This window comes from Numenius arquata, chromosome 11, assembly GCF_964106895.1.
Source record: "Numenius arquata chromosome 11, bNumArq3.hap1.1, whole genome shotgun sequence".
Classification (NCBI taxonomy): domain Eukaryota; kingdom Metazoa; phylum Chordata; class Aves; order Charadriiformes; family Scolopacidae; genus Numenius; species Numenius arquata.
Genome location: NC_133586.1, coordinates 39413592 through 39436417, shown reverse-complemented (window position 1 = coordinate 39436417; position 22826 = coordinate 39413592). Strand labels below are relative to the sequence as shown.

Below are 22826 nucleotides of genomic sequence, written 5' to 3'. Positions count from 1 at the left end.
AACTTCCTGATCATCAAAGCAGGGTCTTCAAGCATCAAATATAACCTAAAAATAATAATAACTAAAAAAAAAAAAAAAAAAGCAAAGGGAAGAGTGATCATGGGCATGAGCAAGAGCTGCTGCCTGGGGAGCAGGAGAGCACGGACCCTCCTCCACGGCGCAGCTTCTCGCATGCACACCCGCACGTGCACATCTGCACGGCCCCTTCTGCTGCCTCCGACGGGGTGGGCACAGGGGAGGCAGGAAGATCACAAGCACAGGCTCTTCAAAGCAGAGTTAGTCATCAGAGGTAGCGGCAGAGGAAGGAAACCTCAGGTACGAGGTCAGACGTGCGCAAGCAGACAGGGCTGCTGGAGGAGCTCTGAGCGCTCGCGGCAGATCTAAGAGCCCTCCTGGCACCCGCGCGAGCAGGACAAGAGGTGCAGTTCCCTGGGGTAAGCGCATCTACGGCAACGCAGGAGATGATAAGAAATTTCAAGCCTCCTGGAAAACACTGCACAGCTTGGCTTTCTGCCATCCGTGAAAGCAGCCGGAGCTGGCCAAACCCAGAGCCTCCCCTGATGTGGTTAATAAAAATCTGACTCTGCTCTCTGCAGGATCCCCAGGAGGGATGGGCTCTAGAGAGCGAAGCAAAGCTCTCCCTCCACACAGGGCTTTTCTGGGTTGCTCCTCACTCCCAGGTCAGTGATCCCATCTGCTCCCTCCTGGGCAAAGAGACTTGAAGATGGAGAGACTGGGGGCACCGGGAGGAAAGCTGGCCCCATGGGGCTGCCCGGGGCATCGATGGCAAGTTACAAACGCACATGCTCTCGGTTTCTCTTGGCACAGAGCTGTGACCACAAGCCAGGACCCGCTGCAGCAGGAGATGATAATCATCATCTCTGAGAGCCAAAGTGTATCATCAGGGCATTCGCGTCACTTGAGATTAGCTGGCTGTTTAACATCTGCACAGATTTCGCTCTCCACCTCCACATAACACCCCTCACGCAGCTATGAAACTCATTTAATTCCCTTCCAAGAAAGGCTGAGTTGGAAATGTCACACTTTGTATATCATAGCACAATTCCTACGATGAAACACCCAGCCTAAATGGCAGTATCGGACTCTGGTGCTATTTGAAGGCCAGTCAGCTAAAACACCTTATGCTGCTTTTTAAAAATAGCTTACAAGAGGGTTACCAAGTTTCATAAACACCCAGTTACTCTCTTGTTAATACTCAGAAGTTGACTGTTGTTTTCCCGTTCAAAGGTGCTTCCCTTGCCACGCAGCTCAGCGGGGAGAGCACGCAAGCAGACGCAAGGGGAAGGAAGCGTTTACACATGCTAATGACTTCCACCAAAGGAGCACAAGTACTAACGGGGAAATTGTGCTAAAAAGACAACACACCACTTCCTTGGCTGTCCCTTGTTTGGTCACCGCAAGGTACATGGTGCTCAGAGCCGTGGGTGAGGCTGGGGATGGCCTTCCCACCCCCACGGGAAAACCAAGGCAGGAACGAAGGGAAGACACATTGGCTTGGACGGCAAAGGCAGGAGAAGCCATTTGGCAGCGAGGCCTTTTCGGCACCACACTGGACCAAGGGACCAAGGACAGACACAGGCCCTTTCCCATTCCCAGCAACGTGGGTCAGAGCCCTTCAAGGTGCTGTTGAGGCCATTTCCCCACACGCATCTCTCCATGCCAGCACAGGTTTCCTAAGTTCACATGGGGCCCTGTTTATTTTTCTTTTCTTTTCTTTCTTTTTTTTTTTTTTTTTTTTTTTTTTAAATCCACTATTGTATTAAGAAGTGTTTTTCTTTTGGCAAAGGTTACTGTGGGGCCAACGCTGTGCGGAGTCTCCTGCCTTCCATCACCGCCATAACCTCTGAGCAGGAGCTTAGCCCGGCCAACACCGCTTACCTTCAATGAAGGCAGGTTTGTATTTCCACCGCCATATAAAAGAGAGATCCCGGCGCTTCCCCCCTCTCCCCCGGCGCATTCTTTGAAATGCCACCCAGGCCTTGTTATTGCTGGGAGGCTGGAGAGCCAGGGATTAACTGCCTCAGGCTGCATTAGGCTTTATTTGTCTAAGCAGCCAAGGGTGAGGAACGGCCATAAATATTGTGAAACGCCAAGCGTTGTGGAGGGGCAACACTGGGCAATGCAGGCACCATGGTGGTGGGCGTCTTGGGCTGGTGTGACCGATGTTGTTGGAAAGGTTCCTGCCCCGTACAACACAGGAGGTTCAGGGGATATCGAAACCCATCCTCACGTGTTCAAACTGAGGACATCAAGCTACCGTCCATGCCTTCTGGTTGTCTCCGTTAGGAGACAAATGTGGTGGATCTACCTGACCAAATGGGAAAGTCCCACCGCAACACTGTCACCCAAGGGGAAACATACTGGGATCTGAGCCTGTCTTCCCAGAATGTGGCGGTATGGGGTACGCTGTGGCTCCCCTTCACTTGCGCACCGGGACGTCACGGCACAGGGAGGAGATAAAGAACAGGGAATGCCCCGATCCCATGCCAGCACTGGTGGTACTGCCAGAGCCAGCACTTACAGACAGCAGCCCAGGACCTGCTGAATCTGATAGCCTGGCACCAACCAACAAACCAAATGAGGAGTCATCAGGCCCAGATGCACGCTACATTAGCTAAATTGCTTTACGAAGGCATCGCTGGGTAACCCTGTTTGCAGACAAGGCGGTTGCTTCCCCCGTGTTTCATTCCAGCACAAGGACGATGCATCACTGCCCAGCAGCACGGGGAGTTTCTTGGTGTCAATACACGCATGTCCCATGGGAGCATCCCGCATTGCAGCCGGCCCCCGCGCTTCAGGGATATGCCGTTAAACTTCTGCCCTTTGCTTCCCGAGGGCTGAGCACTGCAGCATGATGAAGGGATGATGGCCACTTAGACCAAATTATGCCCCAGTGGGGACCCTGCTCAGGCTGGGGCAACCCAGCGCCTGAGTGATGGATTTCTCTGGGCACTGGATGCCGTCACCTCTGCTGGATGTGATTTTGCTTACTGCCATCACTGTGAGCTGGCAGTTTCCAAATCTGAGTATAAGCCACAATTCGTGCCCAACCTTCTTCCCTTAGTAAATATCAAGATTTACTGTCGTCCATGGAAACTATTGACTTGGCCCTCACTTTTGTCAGTATTTATTTTTTTAGGTCACAATATCTAAGATCCATCTCAGCAGATGCCAGTATTTCAGAAATGGGGAAAGCAAGTCACAGACAGAGAACCAAGCCTGGAGCCAAACCTCACTGTCAGCACACGCGTGTGTGTCTGTGCAGACACGTACATGCTTCCCCCAGCCAACGCAGGACCTTCCACCTGCGGGGAAGCCAATGGAGGGTCTTCCAGGCTCTGCTACACATCCCTGTGCTTTTTCTGTAGCTCTCTGGGGGGCACACATGAAACCAGTAAACCTTTTACAGACCTCCCTGCCGCATGAAGAACCCATGTGCCTCCGTAACTCAGAAAGCTGGTGGAGGACCCCAAAAACCCTCCGTGGGTCTCCTGAACACACAGGCAGACCTTTCACCAACCTGTGGAGCCACCACCCAACTCAGGGCACTTGGTTGGGCCCCGTGGGGTCTGCCAAGCCCTGTTAAGCCCTGACAGCGGCCGAAATGGTGAACCTGCTGCAGGATGGGTGCTTTGCGTCCCCAGAGAGGAAGGGGACAGTGACCCAGGCAGGGGGCCCGGCTGCCATGGGCCCTGCTTGCTGGCTAGCGCTGGCCGCTCAGGAAAGCCACCATGAGCTTGCAAATTCTTTATAAGCTTCCCACGTGACACAATTACCCGGGCGCCAGATCCTGAAGACCTTTCTTCTCCCTTTACTCCAACCAGTCTCCACTGAAGTCATTGAGGCATTGGCCTAAATACAACTGAAGGACTTCAGGATTTGGCCCAGTAATAAAAACTTCCTTCCTTTGTCTACTGCTCACTCCGCATGATCCCACTACCTCCCGGCCTCCTCCTGGCCACGTCTCCCGAGACTGGGGCCATCGGTTGTTTTGGTTGATGCCGCTCTTCCGTTTTACCCTTTGCTGCACCGTGCCTGTCCCCTCGTGCAGCCACAAGCCACCACGGCGCAGGGAGCTGGGGCGGCCAGCGAGGAAGAGGGAGGACTGTGGGGCAAAATGGAAGCCGGCAGAGGGGCAATGACAGTCCTGGGGACACCCGTGCCTGCGGACACCGTGCAGGCTGGGAGCAGTTCTCAGCCATCGCTCGGGGGCCCTCCCAAAGGCAACTCCTTCAACACCTCTTTGAGGATGGGATGGAGCACCTCCAAAAAAAGCCTTTCTCCCCTCTTTCTCCCACTGAGTGTAGAGCAAGTGCCTTGGGCAACTCACTAGACTTTTATGTGAGGGGACTGGGTGAGACGAGTCCTGCCCAGGAAGGTACAGCAGGAAGTTAACTCACCTCGCTCCAACGGCGACTATGCATCACGCTAGGAAGTGACACTGTTAAGAAACACGCGTAATTTTGAACAAATAACTTGCGCTGTGAATTTTCCTGGTTTTTCTCTCTCAGAATAGCCACGAGGATGCAAAGCCCTGTTCTCCCCGATGGGTACCCCACCCCCAGCACAGTCATCCGAAACGCGCACTAAGGTTTGGGCCAGGAGCTCCTGCTTCCTTCCCATGTCCACCAGCTCTGCATCCCCCTGTGGCACTGATAGAGCAATATAAACACAAATAAACACAATAAACACAAATACAACAATTCCCTGCACTCCGATCTCCCTGCCTCTGCTGCTTGATGACAGAAAGCAAACACAAAAGGAGTTAGAACTTAGCTGAAGTGAGAAGCATTTGGTCCTGAGCTTGATGCAGCAGAGCACCAGGTCACCAGCAGAGCTTGATGACCTAAACCTCAACCCCGCAACTCATGGATGCTCAGGTAGGTGACCTGGTCATAGAAAGCACAGAAACAGCCCCTGCGAGTTCCTGCCGAGTTCTCCAGCCTTGCAGGGAGATTTTTAATATTGCTCAGCTAAAGCTGAAGTGATCAGGCATGGATCTTGGAGCCCGCAGTTCTAACCACCCCAGGGAACATGAAACTCTCTGAGCAGCAGAGGACCGGTGATCTCGGGGCTGCGAAGCTGCAGCGTGGCCTTTGCAGCCCAACACAAAGCACAGCGCGTTGCACAGAGCAACACTACGTGCCCGATGTCCAGTCCTGTGGCAAGGTCTGCCTTGCTTAGGGCTTGCTCTTTAAAAAAATACAGTCTTGCTGTACATTCTGCCCTTTTTAAATACATTAATTGCCATGGAAACAATGCTCTTATTGGCATGGGAGCAGCCTGGTGGCCTCCACAGATGCAAGATAAAAATCAATGGATATATTGAAATACAGGCTGTATTTCAGGACCTTTTGTGGTTTTGTGGCTGGTCACCATGGGCACATACATGAGAATGGCTCAGACGCTAGCAAGATGCCATCTTCTATGGAGAGAAAGCCGGGGACAATAAAACACGCAGTAACATCCCTTTTGCAGTATTTATCTGCGCTGTCTGAGCATCCTTGTACAGAAGCCGGTCCCAGTACTGATGTGTGTGCTCAGGTCCTGGCACTGGCCATCACTCCCAGCTCCTGCTGATGCACCCGAGTCCCAGCTGCCCTTCGTGTCCTCATTGCCAGCGAGTGGAAAGCCTCACCTGGTCTCAGACCTCAGCAGGGCAGCTTTGCTCCACGCCTCCCCTCTCCCCATCCTTGGCCCTTCCCACCAGCCTCACCAAAAAAAAAAAAAGAAAAAAAAAAGCCAATATAATATACACATGCCATCACTCCTTGGCCTTGAGAGTCTTTTAAATAGCAGTGAGGGGGTTTGTACACAAAGGGAAGGGCCAGTGCTATTCCCTCCCTACTCACAGCCGCCTCCGAAAAGCCGGTGCAAAGGGCAGCCCCGGCTGCCCCGCTCTCCCCTCCCGGCGAGGAGCAGCGCTGCCCTGTTCCCTGCCGTGCCGCCCATCATAAAGGGGTCCCTGAGCTGTTATCAGGCAGTGACAGTTTCCGCCATCAGATTCCTCCTGTCCGTCAGGAAAGCTAAATAAGGAACGTCGTTCAGGCGGCTGCAGGAAGAGGGGAAATGCAGGGACATCCGGCCCAGCTGCCAATTTTTCCTTTCCCATGAACCACCGCTGACCTCCGCCAAGGGAGAACCTGGACACCCAGCCTGGCATCGGCACCGCTCCTCTTTGCTTAACCCTTCCCCAGGGGGATGCCCTGGCCCCTGGAGCCTGCCCGGGAGGGTGGCCTCGCCACGCGGTGCAGCGTGGCTGCGGTGGGGTGGCACACGGGCATGGCGGGCACCGCAGACCGGGGCAGGCGGACTCGGCGCACCGGCTGGCATTTGCCCAGCCAACTGGAACCACAGCCAGGAGAAGGCTTAACCCTTCCGCGCCCGCATGCGGGTGGGTGGGTGGCTACACCTCACATGGCAGCAAAGGGTCCCGAAAGCATTATTGAGCTACTCCGGTCATTTCCCTCTTTGCATGCTCTGAGACCGGGAGCAGGGCTGGGCTTATTCTCTCGCTTATCCCTCTCCAACCGCACTGGGGTTTTCCGGCTCTGCCGAGAGTTATAACCAGCTCTGGACTGGCTGCTGCTGCAGACAGGTAAAATCTCATCTCCTCTTTCTCTCTGCTCACTCTGCTCATTAGCAGTGGGGGATAAAGACCTGGAGAATCTGCAGCCTACTCAGCTCTTTCTCGTGGTCCTTCCCTGCGACAGCCCTGGGGTCCTTGCTGCCTTTCACTGCATGGAAGCTGAGCAGGGGACCAGCAGCCGCCTGGGTATTACGTGCTCAGAGAATGGGAGACCCCAGCACTTGCTTGGAGTATCTCTTGCCGTTCCCCACCACCCTGTTCTCTGTATTTCCCCAGTTCAGAGTCTTTTCCTGACCCTTTAAACCGATCCTCCCTCAGCACATGATGTCCATCCCACGGCACCTCCAGGTTTGGCCCGCAAAGCCTGCGCTGGAGATCCTCGCCCTGGAAGGAGGGGGCAGAAACACAGCAAGAAAAACAATTCGCACGTGGGAGAAGTTGTAAGGTGAAATACAAGTCACTGGCTGAAACCTGTTTCTGCTACCTCAGCAGGGAAACGACTCCAGGAGAGACTCCCCGCTTAATATCCTCAGCTTATAAAACTCAGGGGGAGTTTCACCACCGGCTGTGGCGGGGCCAGGTTTGTCACCCTCCTTCTGCTGAACTTGCACCTACAGACAGAGCGATTTGCCCGCAGCCGCTCAACAAAACCAGCGGTCACGCTGGGCTGAAGGGCTCGTGCCTCCTCGCCGACTTGACCACAGGCCATCTCCACTTCCACTATTTTGCGTTAACAATGAGGCACCGCAGATGGGCAATAATCCTGTGTGCTGAAAACATCAGAACTATTTTGACCAGAGAGAAAAAGCCCCCCTGGGACCTGGCTAACCCTCTCTTTTAACAACGCGAAACAAGAAACAAAGGTCTGGGATAGCCAGAGGCAATAAAAACCCTGGAATTCATTTAACCAGTCACTAGATGCCAGTGCAGCTGCAGTACTATTTCTTTTTCTAATGAAGGACAAAAGACAATCCCAGCTCTGGCCCAGGGCAAGGCTCTGCTCTGGCCGCCCCAGCAGACTATGGCGTGGACAAGGCGGTCGCGGTCCCCCCCATGGCACCCAGCTGCTGTGGGACCCTCTGGGGACCGTGTGCCCAGCTCCTCACTGCCCCTTGCCCAGGTGAAGATTTGCAGGAGCTGCCTGGGACAGGTCAAGGTGAAATGTGGTGCTGGACACCTCTGGCTCACAGTCTGGGGTGGGAAAGGGGACCTTCAGCTTTAACTAACCACCTGTGGGTTTTTTCCCTGCAAACCCACATATTTCTCCATGCACACCTGCCTTTGGGCCCAGGCAAATGTGTAACACCCACAAGGCCCCATGGTGACGAGCTCCACCGCTGGATGGTGGCATGAAACAAGCCACCAGCTCCCTGCCACACTCATCCTCCCAGCATGGGAACCCAGCAGGAACCGCCTTCTCCAGCCAAGCTGTGATTTTGCAGCCCTCTGTCACCAGGCCCCAGCCCATCTTTCCCAGCAGAAGATCCCTGCGAAGTTTAGTCATTCCTCGCACGGAAATCACCACGGCTGCTGCTCCTCCGCCCCAGCTCCCCACCCTCCACGGGCAGCACAGCCTGTGGGGTCCGGCCATCACAGGGCTTTCTGCTTCTCCCCACACCTGCAGGACCCCCTGGGATCCCCATCACCCCAGACTTACTGCAGCTTTCTCCTTCCACTGGGTTTAAATACACAGCCCTCCCAAACTGGGGGTGAGGGAGTCCCTCACCTTGCCCCCATTGCTTGGGGCTGTCTGAGTCCAAGCAGGCTGAATGCAAAGATGCCACCTTCAGTTGGAAACGCCTCTGCTGTGCCAGCTTGAGTGGTTGGGGAGAAGGTGGGTGAGGTGGGTGCTATCTCCACGGCTCATACTGCCCCCCAAAGCTGCTGAGAGCCAGGCAGACCTGGTGACCCATCAAGAGCTACCTTCTGCTCCACAGCAGCTCTGCAAAGCCAGCTCCTGAGCGCCCCAGATGCCTCACACAGCGCTGGAGAAACTGCTGCTTGGCCGTGGCCCCCTTCTGCTGCCGTTCCCGTGGGATCCCGCTCTCCCTTTCCCTCCCCAGGAACTGCCCTGGGACTCTGGGAACAGTCTGTTCTCTCCTGGCCGACTGGGAGCACCTGCCCTTCCCACGCCTGCCCTGGAAAACACCGCACCAACGCGGGGCCAAGAGACACCCCAGGGACAGCGATCCCACATGGAACAAGCCCACGGGAGAGAGGCAGCGGAGCCGGGTGGGACACACCAGAGAAAGCCCTCTCCTGCCCGGCCCAGGCTGGCCGGGGACATTGTGCTGCTGGGGGAGTGTCCCCTTGACCAGACGTCATATTGAACTCAGCAACAAACACCCTCGTGGCTGTTTGTACAGGCAGCGAGCCGCGGGCTCGCATGGCCGAGCCAAATCCCAGGGTGGTAGCTGCAGTCCATTCATCCAAAATCAACCCTAAGCAGACAGGGGGGCACAGGGGCCATGGTTGCCCCCTCCCCGGCAGCCCCCGGGGACCACGGGCTGCATCCCTCCCATCACCCGCCTCCTCCTGGGAGGCCCTGACTCCGCTTCGTCAGGAACAAGCGACTGGGTTAAGCCAGAGCGGGGTTTGTTGTGCACTCGCGGGGCTTTTGCATGAAAGGGTGTTGCTGAAAAGGCCCCTGTTTATTACTCGCAATAAAGCAACTGCTTCAAATCCCAGCCGCGAAGGCGAATGTTGCTGCTGGCACGGTCAGCGCGGGGCTGTCCGAGCACCCGGCCGGGGAGGTCTGCGTGATCTTGGAGGAGGGCAGGCGGTGGCAGCCAACGGAATCGGCTCAGGTCCTACACAAGCAAAGGGTAGATGCTCTTGAAAGCGGGAAGCTGGAGTCCCCGAGGGGACTATTTGGCTGTGGGGTGGCCAGTGCTGCTCTGTGCCCAGAGCACGGCGGCTCAGGGAGTACAATCTCTCATTGTCATCCACAAAGGGTTACCCCAAGATGATCTGGAATGCTGGGGGGGAACCTCCGCCTGCTCCCCACATCCCACCACTTGCAAGGGGCAGCTCCCTGACTCCACTCCATCCTAGGAGCAGCATGGAGCTGGGACACAGGGAGAGCCTGGTCTTACACACAGCATCCCCTCCTAGCACTAACCAGGTACCGGGGTGCAGGAACAAGCAACAGGACCCAAAGCCAGAACAGACCTTTCATGATCCTGAGATTAATATTTCACCCTTCCCAGGTGGAACAGTCTCACACGCCCGTCCCTGCTTCCAAGGGGAGCAAACATTCACACCCAGTTGGGATTCCGGTTAACGAGGAATTTGTGAATCTTTTACACACTGACAAATTGGTCTCAGGTGGAATGGAAGAAGAGGCAGCGAATCCCCAGGGTACGGTCCCCCACTTGAGCTCCGCATCGTCCTTCGTCGCTGCGCTAATCAGGCAGCGCTGGAGAGCTTCAAAGCTCTGCGCAGCCCGCTGCTGACGAGGCCCACACATCACACCACCACGCTGGCCAGAGCCTCCCAGGCACCGCTCCCCGCACCTCCGGGAGATGAAAGAACCTGAGAACAGCTACACGATGCTTTACAAATTGCTAACGAGAGAGCTTTGAACAGCTGCAGCTCCCGCCGTGATGCCACCAGCAGCGGGTCCCTTTCTGCTTTACCCGTGCCCTGCCTCCCAGAGATATCCCTGAGCTCCAGCAGCCCGGTGGGTCCTCCAGCCCCATGGCACCAGAGCCACCAGCAGCATTTTGGGCAGAGCAGGTTGATTGTGCTGCTGCCGGTGATCTGGCTGCACCGCACCTCTGCGGCCAGACCTGCAGCCCTCCTGTGAGCTCACTTCCAACGATGGCAGCAAACGCCGCCGGTGACAGTGAGTCACTGAGCCGAGGCTATAGAAAATTCTATTTATGCTCCCAAAATTCATTCCCCACATTGCAAGCTTCCAGCGTTACTAACTTTCTGTCGGTCTCGCTCCGATTTGGGCTGTGAATGCTTTATCCGTGCAAGCAGGAGCTTCCCTGGGGGAAGCTGGTGGGGCTGGTGCCCCATCCCCGCTGCCCTGGCAGTGCCCACCCAGCTCTGCTCTGCCCCACGGTCTCTGCTCTCTGGAAGGGCACTGCAGCCCCATCTCTGCCGTGGTCCCACATCCACCTGACCCAAGCCACGGCCAGGGGGTTCAACCCACTGCCCAGTTGCCTTTTGCCCCAGAAGCGCTATGGTAAGGAAAAAAACATTTCACCAGGATCTGCCTTGAGTGACTTCCCAGGCGGACCAGAGCCGCCAGCGACGGGCTGGGAGAGGCAGGATGGACGGCATCGCGTGGACCACCGCCTCCCTGCGCCTTCCTCCCCAACGCGCTGCCCGGTGCTCACAAATTAATGACTCTCTGCATGTAAAAATAAACAAACGGAGCAGGGAGCCGGCCTCCAGGCTGCCCTCCCGGCCGGGCGCTGCCCCGCGCAGCGAAATCCCTCCCGCAAGAGTCGGATGGGGTTTCTCCCTGCTCGCAGCGAGCACACCCGGGGTATGGCCACGGCGTGGGCTCACCCACGGCCTCGCCCCCGCGGCCCCGGACCCCTCAGGAGCGGCAGCAGGGTCCTCCCGTCCCGTCCTCTCGCTGCGGGGACGCTGGCACTGCCGTCGGGGACACCCGGGCGGGTACCGCCGTGCATCCCCGTTGGAGCTGGGGGATCCCGGAGCGGGCTGTCTCGGGGCTGAGGGACCCCGCGGCGGCCTGTGTTGGTCCCCGTCGGGGATGGGGGACCCCGGGGGAGGGCTGCGTCGTGGCTGGGGGACCCTCTGAGGGGCTTTGTTGGTCCCCTTCAGGGAAGGAGGACCCCGGGGAGGGCTGCGTCGCGGCTGGGGGACCCCACGACGGGCAACGCCGGTGTCTTGTCGGGGATGGGGGACCCCGCGATGGGCTGTGTCGCAGCTGAGGGAAAGGGGGACCCCGGGGCGGGCTGTGTCGCGGCTGGGGGACCCCCACGACGGGCAGCGCCGGTCCCTGTTGGGGATGGGGGACCCCGGGCCGGGCAGCGCCGGGGCACGGCACATCCCCGTCCGGGATGAGGGACGCCGCGGCAGGCAGTGCGGGTCCTTGCGGGGTCTGGGGGACATAGGGGCGGGCAGCCCCGAGTCCCGTCCCGTCCCGTCCCGTCCCGCCGGGGCAGCTCCCGTTCCCGGCGCTCCCGCAGGTGCGGGGCGGGCGGCAGAGCCGGCGACCCGCAGCCCCGCGTCTCTCACCTGCCTCCGAGACAATGCCGAGCCAGAGCCAGAGGGGCAGCGTGAAAACTCTCTTCATCTCCGGGGCTGCGGGCAGGTCCGTGCGGGGCGATGCGGAGCGGTGCGGAGCGCCCCGCGCACCGAGCTCTGCTCCCGCCGCGCCCCAGCTGCGGCAACGCGCGGCGGCGGCGGGCGGGGAGCACCGGGGGCCGCTTCCTTTTCCTCCGCCCGCCCGGGCCGCCCGCCGCCCTCCGCCGAGCCCGCGGGGCGCCGGGCGGGCGGCGGGGCGGGCCGGGGCGGGGCGGGCGGAGGTGGGGGGGGGGGGGGGGGGGGGTGAGCAGGGGAGGGGGGCTCCACCTGCGGCTGCGGGCACCGGCGGGGTGTCTGCACCCCCCCGCACCGGGGCGGGCGTCCCGCAGCTGGGTGGATGGGTGGGCATCCCCCTGCAGCTGGGTGGAAGTGTGTCCCGCACCTGTGTGCGTGGGGGTGCATCACCCCTGTCCTCCCCCCACCCCGGACACACGAGCACCCCCGCACCTGTGCGTGTATTTGTGCGAACACACGCCCTGCACGCTTGTGCGCACCCCTGTGCATCCATCCCGCATCCGTGCGCGGCGACATCACCTGTGTGCAGATGCCCACACATCTCCCTTCTTGTACGTCCCGGCCTCCTGGATCAGAGGGAATGGACACGGTATGGACACAATTCCCTCTCACACCGGTGTGCACACACCTCACATGAACATACACATCTCCCGTCTGCCTGCACACGCACCCTCACACCTGCATGCACCCCCCCCACCTCACACCTGTTGTGTGCACGGTCCTGCACTACCCCCCTTGAGCCCCCCACTCCTCCTGCACGCCCCCAGGGACACACAAAGATGCGCACGTGCTTTCTCACACCTGTCTGCACACACTTGCACCCCTACTCTTTTGGGGGTGCACTAAGGGCCCCCACTCATGTTGTCCATCCATGCACACTGCCAGTAGCGTGGGGCAGCCGCGTTGCTCCCCCCCCAGCACCGTCACACGTGGCACACGCACCCCTCTCTGGCAGGCGTTTGCGCGAAACCCATACACACGGCTGCGGCTTTGGCAGCAGGATGGTGACAGTGCCACTCCACGCGTGCCAGTGGCGCTGCCCCCACACCGCTGCTGCTGCCAGCGACAGCGGCTCCGGCTCGGTGCGAACACGCTGCGGATGGAGGCGATGGCAGAGCTTTGGGAGCACGGCGGGCACACAGCCTGCGCACCCAACGAGCGCTGAACAGATAAATTAATGCAGCCCCACGCTGTGCCCCGGAGGGTTATTAATTATGCACGCTTGCAGACAGCGAAGAAGGAGCCCGAATGAGAACCATGTGCTCAGGGCTTCGAAACGGCGTGAAAACTTCTTGTGCGCTCAACTGCTCTTTCTTGCCAAACCCATCCAAGAAGTCACCCTGTCCCTCTCCCAGAGCTGTCAGAGGGGCTCCAAGCTACAGGATTTATTTTACCCGACTCCCCCCAGCCCAATTAGTGAGTTTTTAACCCTGAGAGCACTGCCTGCGTTGCTCTTCAGCACACTCATCTTGAACCACATCCTTCCTTGATCCAAAGGAACAGAAAGTGATGGTGTCCCTCCATCCTAGGAGTGTGCTCAAACCCCTGCAGCTTTCTGAAGAGAGACTTTTAAAACTTGCCGTCTTGATAGGGTGATGAGGCAGAGCTGGGGACCACAGCATTGCCCACTGCTGCAGGGAGAAGAGCTGAGATAGCACGATCAGAGCCCTCCCTGGTGCCAGGGGTCATGATCAGAGAAGGGGTGGCCATGGGGCTCCCTGCAATGGCAGCATACCCACGCTGGAGACCACTGTGAGCATTAGGGGGTCATCGGCTGCGCACTTGAGATGAGCAGCGGGTTGGTGAGGTGTGGACAGTGATGGAGGGATAAATCACATCACACCACTGAGATGCTGGACACAATGCACAGCCCGAGGGCTGCCCGGAGAGGCTGAGTGCGAGAAAAACAAAGGGTCTGACCTGGGGATTCCCTGGCACCCCAAAAATCAAGGGATTTTGGCACCCTCTGAGGGATTCGGCAGTCCAAATGTGGGACCGTGCAGGCAGTGGTGGCCAGGACCAGCCCGTCCATGCTGCCATCTAACGGCGGGACGCCGGGGAGGGCTCGCCCCGCAACGACGGGGAATTTTCCATCACAAACACAGGGTGACTGTGGGACCGATGGGACCTTTCCATTGTTGCCGCCCTGGGAAACAAAAGGTTCTTATTTTAAAATCTTGTTCCCCTTCCAGCACGTGGGGGGACCCGAGGAAGCAAAGGCTTCCCCAAAGCATGGGATAAGGACACAGACGTGTCGCAGCGGGGGCCAGGGCAGGAGCTGCCGGACACTGCCCAGCCCCAGGAACGGCTATGGGAAAGGCACCCTGGGGTGGCTCTGCAGACACCCAGGGACAAAATGACAACGTAATCTGCAAGGAAAATCCAGCCTGGATCTAGGGGCAGATGGCAGCCCTGGCAAGGGTCAGTGTCCGGATGCTGAAGCAGAGAGGGGTGTTTTGCCCCCACAGCGCCCACTCTCCATCCCAGTACCCTCCCGCCCGAACCCAGGGCCAGGCCCGGTTGGTCACTGCATTCACCCCGCGCCTGTGGTTTCTACTCTGCTTTTCATCAGTAAAAGGCATTTTTCAGACAGCATTTAACAGCAGGCAGTATTTCCTCGCTGGGCTAACGCTGCACGTACGGCAGCTCGGAGCAGCGTTTTCCCTGCACATCGGAGCTGCCGTATGTGCTCCATGGAGGGCAGGGGCTCTGCCTGCCCCAGCCTTCCAGCCAGAGCCCTTCCCCGACAGCAGGACAGTAACACCCCAGCGGACCAGGACGTAATACCCCAAAACGTGGCTCTGCTTGGGAGCGGCATGCCGCAGCCACACAGACAGGAGGAGGAGGAGAAGGAAGGACGTGCTTCCTCGGGAGCCTGCTCAGCTCGGGGATTTGGGACGAGCAGATCTTCGCTGCTCTCCAGCTCTGCCTTTGGCAAGGGGAGGGTGTAGGAGGTGACAGCGATGGCACTGGCACGCGTCGCAGCGAGATGCTCGCAGCCCGTGCCGCCGCACCGGCCCACGCGGCAGCGGTGGGCAATGGGAGATGGCAGCCACCCTCCTGCCTGCCAGCGGCTGCCGAAGCCCAGCTGTGCTTGCCGCCTGGCAGATCCGCTCCCCATCACACTTTGGGGACATCTCCCTGCTGCTTCCAGCCTTACACACCTGTGGTTTCAGGGCAGGTCGGGGAGGCGATGGGTTTCAGCCCCCCAAGTCACAGCTCTCCGCTGCTCTCAAAGCAGCCTCCCCTTCCCGCAGAGGCTCCCAGCCCTCGGAGCAGGGATGACAGCCCCGCTCACAGCAGCATTTCCGAGCCAACAGCTCTTTCTTCTCCGCTCTTATTTCAGCTGAGGCTGGGGGGCAGCGAGAGGACGAGGCAGGAGCCGGGAGAGGAGGCTGAGCCCAGCCCAGCCCAGGGGCAGAGCTCACTGGTCTGGGGATCAGCTGGGGACTAGAAGGGAGCAGAAACCCCCGACGTCACCTCCAAGCGCACCCGACCCCCAAGCAAAGCTGCACAGGGCAACGGCTTCCCAGTCACTGGGTCCTCTCTGCACCCACTTCCACCCCGTGCCCGCAGACCCCCAGGATGCTCACTGCTCCTGCACAGGGGGGGCACGACTGCCTGTGTCTTGCGTGGGTCACCCTCCCCTCCAGCAGAGCACAAAATCTTCTCCTGCTCCGGCACAGGCATTAGGCACCCCCAAAAGCAGGTGCTCCAGCAGAGCCCAGCCCCAGCACACCGCAGGGGTGGTGCACAGGATGGGGTAATGTCCCTTGTGGCACCACAGGAGGACAAGGTCCCCTGTCCTGTCCCTGCTGGGCAGGGGGATGACCAGTGGAGGACTTTGACAAGCATCCCCGTGCCCAGCTGTGGGAGCTGGAAAGCCCTCCCCCCGGCCCTTCCACCAGGGCAGAAAGCTGAGCCGCTGCAGGAGGAATGTGCAGTCTCCAGCCAACACCGGGGGCTATGTAGGGTGGGGGCAGCTCCAGCTTCTGCTTTGACCCTGGAGTGGACTTCAAGGAGTCCTAGCCCTCCTCCCATCCATCACCAGCCAGACTCTGACCCACCCCAGCACCTCCCGCCTCAAGTTGACTCTGCAGACTTGTGATTGAGGTGGGGACATGGCCAGCACTCTCCAGGGACAAACTGCAGCACCTAAATCCACTCAACTTCTACCCCCAGGAGCCCTAGGCCACCCTCCCAGTGGGAACATGTGGGGCTGACGTGCAAAGAGCCATGCTGGGACCGCCTGCTCCCGGCGGCAAAGGCTGCTGGGGCTTTCGTGAAGTTGGCCTGAAATGGGACTTTGCATTTTTCATATACACAAATCTTTAAGAGCCAGCCAGGCCAGAGGAGGCCAAATCTTAAAATCCAGGAGCCCAAGGCCAGGGCTGGGCTCAGACAAAGCTCCCTACCCCATGGGGCTGCCAAACCCCCACCTTGTGGGGTGGAAAGGGCTGAGGGAGAGAGGAGACTCTTTCATGCCTCCTGTGCCGCAGGCGGGGAGAAGGAGCCTGGGTTGTAGCAGGGGCTGGGGGGGGCTGCTGCATCCCCCCAGGCTGTGCTACACCCCAGTGCAGTAGATCCACCCCTAGAATGCAACCCATCAGCAGGTCCAGCAGACACCGGTCTTTCTAATGAGCTTTAATAGTGATTGAGGAGAAGGGAGGCAGCGCCGTGGTCCTGGGCGGCAGCGGGTCCCACACTGTGCACCGAGCTCCCTCTGCCGCCAGCCTGGAGCCCTTCCCCATGGAGCTCTTCCAGCAAATGAAGCCCACCCTGCTGGGACGCAGAGTTGAGTGTCAAGAGGCAACTCACAGTTGCTCCAGGACCGCTGCCCTCCTCCACAGGGTTTATGGGTGGGAGCATGGAGGCACAGGAGGTGCAAGCAGCCTACAGCCACCTCCATCGCAGCCCTGTGGCTGCCCTTATTGAACCGTGCAACGCTCAGGCACAGAGGGTTGTCCTTCAAGGGGCGTCAGGCACCCCCAGGAACACAGCATGGCACCACCCCACGGAACGGAGAAGGGAGGGAAGACAGCAGCTGGGACCAGACTCATCCCTTTCCTTCCAAAACTGAAACCAGAACAGCCCCTCCAACACCCACCAGGTCTGTGTGTGCAGAACTGGCCTCCAGCGTGGCCCCAGCTGGCAGAGACAAGGAGCCAGGCTGGTGTCCCCAAAGCACCCCCCTCTTCCTTGTCCCTCACAGGGCCAAGTGGCAGAGGCGCATGGGTTCTATGTTGGCCCTCCCATCGCTGAAGCAGGTGCTGAAGAAGGGGCAGTATCTCTCTGCCGAGACCTGGTGGAAGGTGAAGAGGTGGGACATGTCCCCAGCATCGAAGAAGGTGACGGTGCCCTCCTGGCAGTCCAGGAAGACCCCCACTTTCCGGGGGGGGCGGCGGGGAGTCAGGCGCACCCAGGGGGTGGCAGTAGCCCAGTACTCCGTCCTGTTCCGCAGGCGGAGCGTCCAGTAACCGTTCTCTGGGCATAACTTGACCTTCGCTGCCCGGTCCACAGCCTCGGAGGCCACCCCCAGGTCCCACTTGGTTTTTCTGCCCACCCAGACCTCCCAGTAGTGCCGGCCGCTGTCAAAGGTCTGTGAGCTCAGGACATTGACGCACTGACAGAAGCGCCGGGGGCTGCTGGGGACGGGCTGTGCTCGATTCCTCTCTGTCACTGCTGTCAGGTCTCTGGAGAAGACCAGGTTGGGGTGGGCTGACTCAGCGTCGAAGGTGAGCGGGGCAGGAGCTGTGGAGACATTGAACATGGCATTTTACCGGCTGCGCATTCCCTCTGCAGAGCATCCCTGGCCCCACCACCATCCAGCACATCCATCCCCATCACCAATCCACTCACCGGGGCAGATGGAGCGCAGCATCTGTCTCCAGAAGATGTACTGCAAGGGGCCGCTGTGGCTGTCCCTGTAGTGCTCCAGGTCGAAGGCGGGCTGGGTCTCAACACGCACCGAGGGCCTGGGGCAGAGAGAGCGGCCATCAACCCCTCTGCCGTACCATCAGCGAGGCACGAGGGAAGAGCGTGGTCAGGACTGCAGCATGCTCAGATTTGGTAAAGACGGGACATAAACCTCCCTGGCAGCTGCTCGCGCCCCATGATGTGGTGTGACCCCCCCCAAAGTGGCTCAGGGTAGAGCGGCTGCAGACCGAGGCAGATCTGGCAGCTCCGCTCACGGAGCGGTGACTCACGGCAGACCAGCACCCAGGACTCCTGCACGGGTGACAGGCCAGGCCTGTGGAGCCGGGCTGCATCCCACTGCAGAGGGACGACGGGGACAGGGACACGCTCCCCTGGGGCAGTTCTGGCCCCCAGCTACTCACAGTCTCAGGCAGACCTGCACCTCGGGGACAGTTTTGCAGCCCCGTGAGCTGTAAGAAGCCAAGAAAGGGCAGGGAGAAGCCAAAGCACCCAAAGTCTGTGGCATCAGCCTTGTTCCCGCTGGCAGCACGCACGGCTCCTGTACCCATTCCAAACCAGCACGTCTTCACCATCCGCCCTTCCAGCCCAGCTGTCTCGACACGCGCGCTCCCTGGGGAGAGCGTCCAACACGTGCTGGGGACCAGTCCCCCACCACAGCACAGCACCAGCAGCTTGCTGAGCAATTTGTGATGCTTTTAAAACTTGAAGTAAGATCCCTCCCCCATGTGGGCCCAGCCAGGGACAGAGATAAGCTCCTGAAAAGGGAATTGGCTTCTTTCATGCCAGACACGTACCTGATATCCAGGCTCTCCACCTGCAGTGAGGAACAGAGAGAATTAGCAGTCACTGGCTGTAGTTCATGCAGCTGCACAAAATAAGCTCCCTGTCCTGCCTCCTGCTGTCAGGAAGCACAGAGAGAGGAAACCAACCCGCCAGGACCCCGACCCTGGGGGAAACTGCCTGGGCACTGCGGCCAAAGCAATTTCACAGGGGTGACAGAAACGTAGGAAGGCTCCTTAGAGCCACCACATTGGAAAGATCACCATATCCCTTGTGGCTAAAGCCTCTAGACTCCAAGGGAATGGGTAGATAATCCAGAGGGATGGCAGAGAGTGACTTCCAAGTACAGCCTGATGCTGTCGTTTAGGACTCTCCCCATCCCAAGTTCAGATCCTGAAACAGCCCTCAGCCTCCTGCAAGGGTCAGCCAAGCACACCCACCTCCAGCAAGGACACCTCTTCCACCTTGCCCAGGGTCTGCTCTATGCGCTCTATGTCCTTCTGCAGCACAGACATCCCCTCCTCCAGCCGGTGGACATCCCCGTGCAGGCATGCCAGGGACCGCTCCTCCTCTTCACCCAGCTCCGCCAGCACAGCTCTCTCCTCTTCCTCCAGGATCTGATGAAGGCGGGCAAACTCTGCATGGATCTTGAAGTTCAGCTCCCCAGACACCTTCTGAGCAGAGGGGAAAAGGGAGAAGATGAGTCTGACGACTAAAACACACAAGCAGGGGCACAGGATGGCTGGGCCCGTTACTCTGCTTACAGAGTCCTGGAAATAAGAGAGTCTTAGACATACCCATGACTTTTTCCCTGGAGAACACGACACAAGGACAACTTTCAAGATGGCAGAGCCAAAGGGGAAGGAAAGAAAAAAAGCTCTACCAACGGCTTGGTCACCTTAACTAGAAATCCTTGCACACAGCTGCAGTGGGAGCCCACAGCCCTCTCCCACACCACCAGGAATTCCCTTGTGTGCAAGACTGGAGCTCTTTCGCTTTTCTGGAGCTGCAGACTCAGCTGTTCAGGTTAGTCAGGATTTACTTCACATCGTGCCAGAGCCTGGGCAGGGCTGCCTGACACTGGTAACGTGCTCTTTTTCTCTGATGCCTCCGTCTCTCAGAGCTCCTGTTTGTATGGCAGAGGCGGGGGAGCTGCACAAACTAATCTCTGTAGTTAAGGCTGATAAAATCCCATTCGGCTCTTTTCAGATGTTACTTTTTTCCCCAGTTGTTTAGTCGGCCAGCCAGCCTTATGGCGCTCTCACTGCTTTCCCACCCGGTTACAGGAGACAGCCAATGACTTATTTTCCCAGTGTTTAAGCTTTTTATCTCTAAGTGCAACCTTAGCCCTCGTTATTTTCTTGAGGAGCGCTTCCTGAAACACACATCCCTTTCTACCAGCAGGAAAACCATCTCCCCCAGAGCACATCTGCCGCTTCACCAGCTGGGCCAGCACCCCAGCCCTACTTTGCTCGAGCAGGTGCTTGCACTGACACACCAGAACCGCAGAGGATGTGCGTGGCCACCCTCCTCCCTGTCCAGATCCGCAATTTGCTCCTTCACTCTTGATACACCTCTTAGTCAGCTCTTCCACTGCAACGGGACATCAGCCCGTGTGCTGATTTGATAATACTTCTTCATTAAACCTCAAAGGCCTATTCCAAATCTGGCAGCGGGATCAGAGACTCTGGTCAGAAGACAGTCTCCCATCAGTTTTATCTCACTTCTAAACTACTTCGGTTTTCCTTACACTGTCCTTCTTTGGCTTTCAATACTTTTATGTCACTCAACAAGGAAGCTCAGTCAGCCCGTGGCTTCATTGATCAGTGACAAGGAGGCAACCTGGTGCCACTTGAGCCCGGAGACAGCACTTGGGCTCCCGACATCATCTCAGAGCTTCACAGGGAACCCAAACCCGGTCCTGGTGACAAGGCCACTGCTCTCTGCAGCACCAGCACTACTGCTGACCCAGCTCCTTCAGCTTCACTGCCACCCCTTCGGACACACAAGAGGATTTTAGAGCTTCCAAGAATTAACCCTCTCCCAAAGTGGCAGCACTGCAGGGCCAGAACAGGCTGCTCAGCCAACAGCTCTCACCACTCGTGCCACCTCAGCTCTGCTGCACCAATGCACCTTGTAAACGCTGCATTAACAAGTGCTTAATGCCTCTTCCCAAAGCCTCCACTGAATAGTGAGTAGTGATGGGCTCTGGCCTACGCGAGGAGGAGTTTGTTTAGAGTCCTACATAGTTATTCATCTAGATTATTACAGGAAGCTGAGCTCAACCTCAGCTGAAGCGATAAACAGATCCTCTATCAACGTGAACCCAAAGTCTGTATAAAAAGCAGCTATCACAGAGCACTACCGTTAGGCCACAGATATCTTCCTGTGTTGCACGCTTTCTCCGCAAGAAGTTCTCCATCTCCTTCTGACGAGCTTCCAAAGCATCTTCCAGGTGCTTCTGCAGGAACCAGGAAAAGAAAGTGAAGAGACCATTTCATGACTCTGCTGTGATTCAGGAGCAATCCCAACTCCTGAGGTCAGTGTTAGAGGGAGGCTTCAACAGGATTTCTTATAGAGGCAGTAAGGAGAAGAAAGCACCTGATGCGCAGGCTTGAGAACTGTGTGTGTGTGTGCCTATAATGAAACAAATTTGTTTTTAAGACTGGGAGCTCCAGCCTGGGACACCTGTTTGCAGAAGGTTTAAACACTGTGCGCCGTGTGACTTGTGCAGGGACTGACCCCTCCAGCAGCCCTCACCCCTGGCCGTGTGGTCACAACATGAGAAACAACCAGGTGGTGACGGAAGTCAGCCATGGCAGCGAGGGAAAGAAATATAAGAAAAGAAAGTGTCCAAAAGACAGCTGGGAGGAAACAGAGGGAATGAATCAGGAAGCGACACAGATGTCACTGCACCGGGGTCAGGCGAGGCACACACAGGGCTCCCCGGCGGGGCAACTGACCGTGAGAGGAGGGGGTGGTGGGCTGGCACTGGCTGCACAGGGCTCACACGGCTCTCAGACCCTTCTCCCCCGGCCAGGCAGAAGCCACTCACCTGCATCTTGTGCCGTTGTTCTGCGGAGCCGCAGCGCCGCACCTTCTCCACCAGCCCCGACAGCAGGTAATGGGTGCGGAAAGCCCGGTCGGGGAACTCTCGGCGGCACTGGGGGCAGGAGGGGACGTCGGCGCAGCTCTCCCAGTAGCCCTGGATGCAGGTCTTGCAGAAGTGGTGCATGCAGTCCAGCATGACGGGCTCCACGAAGAGGTCGCAGCAGATGACACATGTCAGCTCCTCCCGCAGGCTCCGGTCCTGGCTCCTGCCGGCCATCCCTGTTGGCACACAGGTCCCAAACTGACCTTCCTGCCACCACCACCACCACCACCCCCCCCACCCCAAATCCCCGTCCCCCTGGGCTAGCGCAGAGTCCTGCCTCTCCTCATGCTGGGTGCGCTGGGGCAGGGCTTGGTTACCAGCCCTCGGGCGGGAGGCACAGGACCTGCCCAGGTGTACCCAACCCTGGGAAGCCCCGAACGGTGGGAAATACCGTGAACTCCCAGCCAAGGGTCAGCCCCTTCGCGGGAGAACAACTTTCCGTTTCCCATTATTTCAGCAAAACCCCTCGCAGGGCCCACCAGGAACGGGCCGTCTGCCCTAGCCGGGCCCCAGGGAAGGGCCGGCCTGGCTCAGGGACTGCAAGCAGCCGCCCCACAGCCCGGGGAGCCCGGCGGCCCCGTGTGCTCCGACCCCCCCCCGGCTACGAGGGACCCCCGCCCCGGGCTGACCGGAGCCCGCTGCACCCTCCGGGGCCCAGCCTTGGGGTGTGCACCCCGTCCCGCGCTCTGCGACCCCCTAACCCTAACCTCCGACCTCCACCAGCCCGGGGCCCCCACCGGGCTCAGGACGCCTCCGTGTCCCCCCCCCCCACACCGGCGGCGCGCAGCTCCCGACCCCCGACTAACCGCCTCCGCCCCGCCCCTCCCGGCGGACTGACGGCCGCCTCGACCAATCGCCGAGCGGCGGCCGCCGCCCCGCCCGTCCCCTCATTGGATGGGTGCTGCGGCCGTGAAGGGGGGATGGGCGGGGCTTCGACACGTGACGTGGGTCACGTGCGGGGGGTGGGTGGGGCTTGGGGCGGCTGTTGGGGCCTCGCGCGCCGGCCGCGGGAGGGCGCGTGGCGTCCCGTCCCGTTCCGCA

The 22826-nt window shown here is 58.9% G+C and overlaps 2 protein-coding genes across 2 annotated transcripts in view; both read right to left on the bottom strand.

Moving 5' to 3' along the window:
* FLT4 (fms related receptor tyrosine kinase 4) overlaps positions 1-11888 on the bottom strand; it is a 56246-nt gene extending 44358 nt beyond the window's left edge. Inside the window, exon 1 of the mRNA XM_074155439.1 lies at positions 11831-11888. Coding sequence (XP_074011540.1) covers positions 11831-11888 — 58 coding nt within the window. The remainder of the gene's footprint in view (positions 1-11830) is intronic.
* Positions 11889-16548: 4660 nt separating this feature from the next.
* On the bottom strand, positions 16549-22603 carry LOC141470411 (zinc-binding protein A33-like). Its single transcript, XM_074156425.1, has 7 exons — positions 22493-22603; positions 21687-21961; positions 20997-21092; positions 19072-19305; positions 18646-18665; positions 17774-17889; positions 16549-17665 (listed from the first exon to the last, which is right to left on the bottom strand). The coding sequence occupies exons 2-7, from the start codon at positions 21957-21959 to the stop codon at positions 17121-17123; spliced, it is 1284 nt and encodes a 427-aa protein (XP_074012526.1). The 5' UTR covers positions 21960-21961; positions 22493-22603; the 3' UTR covers positions 16549-17120.
* Positions 22604-22826: the final 223 nt, after the last annotated feature.

Coding starts and splice junctions, on each gene's coding strand:
- LOC141470411 (XM_074156425.1), bottom strand. CDS start 21,959: ATGGCCGGCAGGAGCCAGGACCGGAGCCTGCGGGAGGAGCTGACATGT. Junction 21,093..21,686: donor AACAACGGCACAAGATGCAG/GTGAGTGGCTTC, acceptor TGGTTCCTGCAG/AAGCACCTGGAAGATGCTTT. Junction 17,890..18,645: donor GTGGAGAGCCTGGATATCAG/GTACGTGTCTGG, acceptor TCTCTGCCCCAG/GCCCTCGGTGCGTGTTGAGA.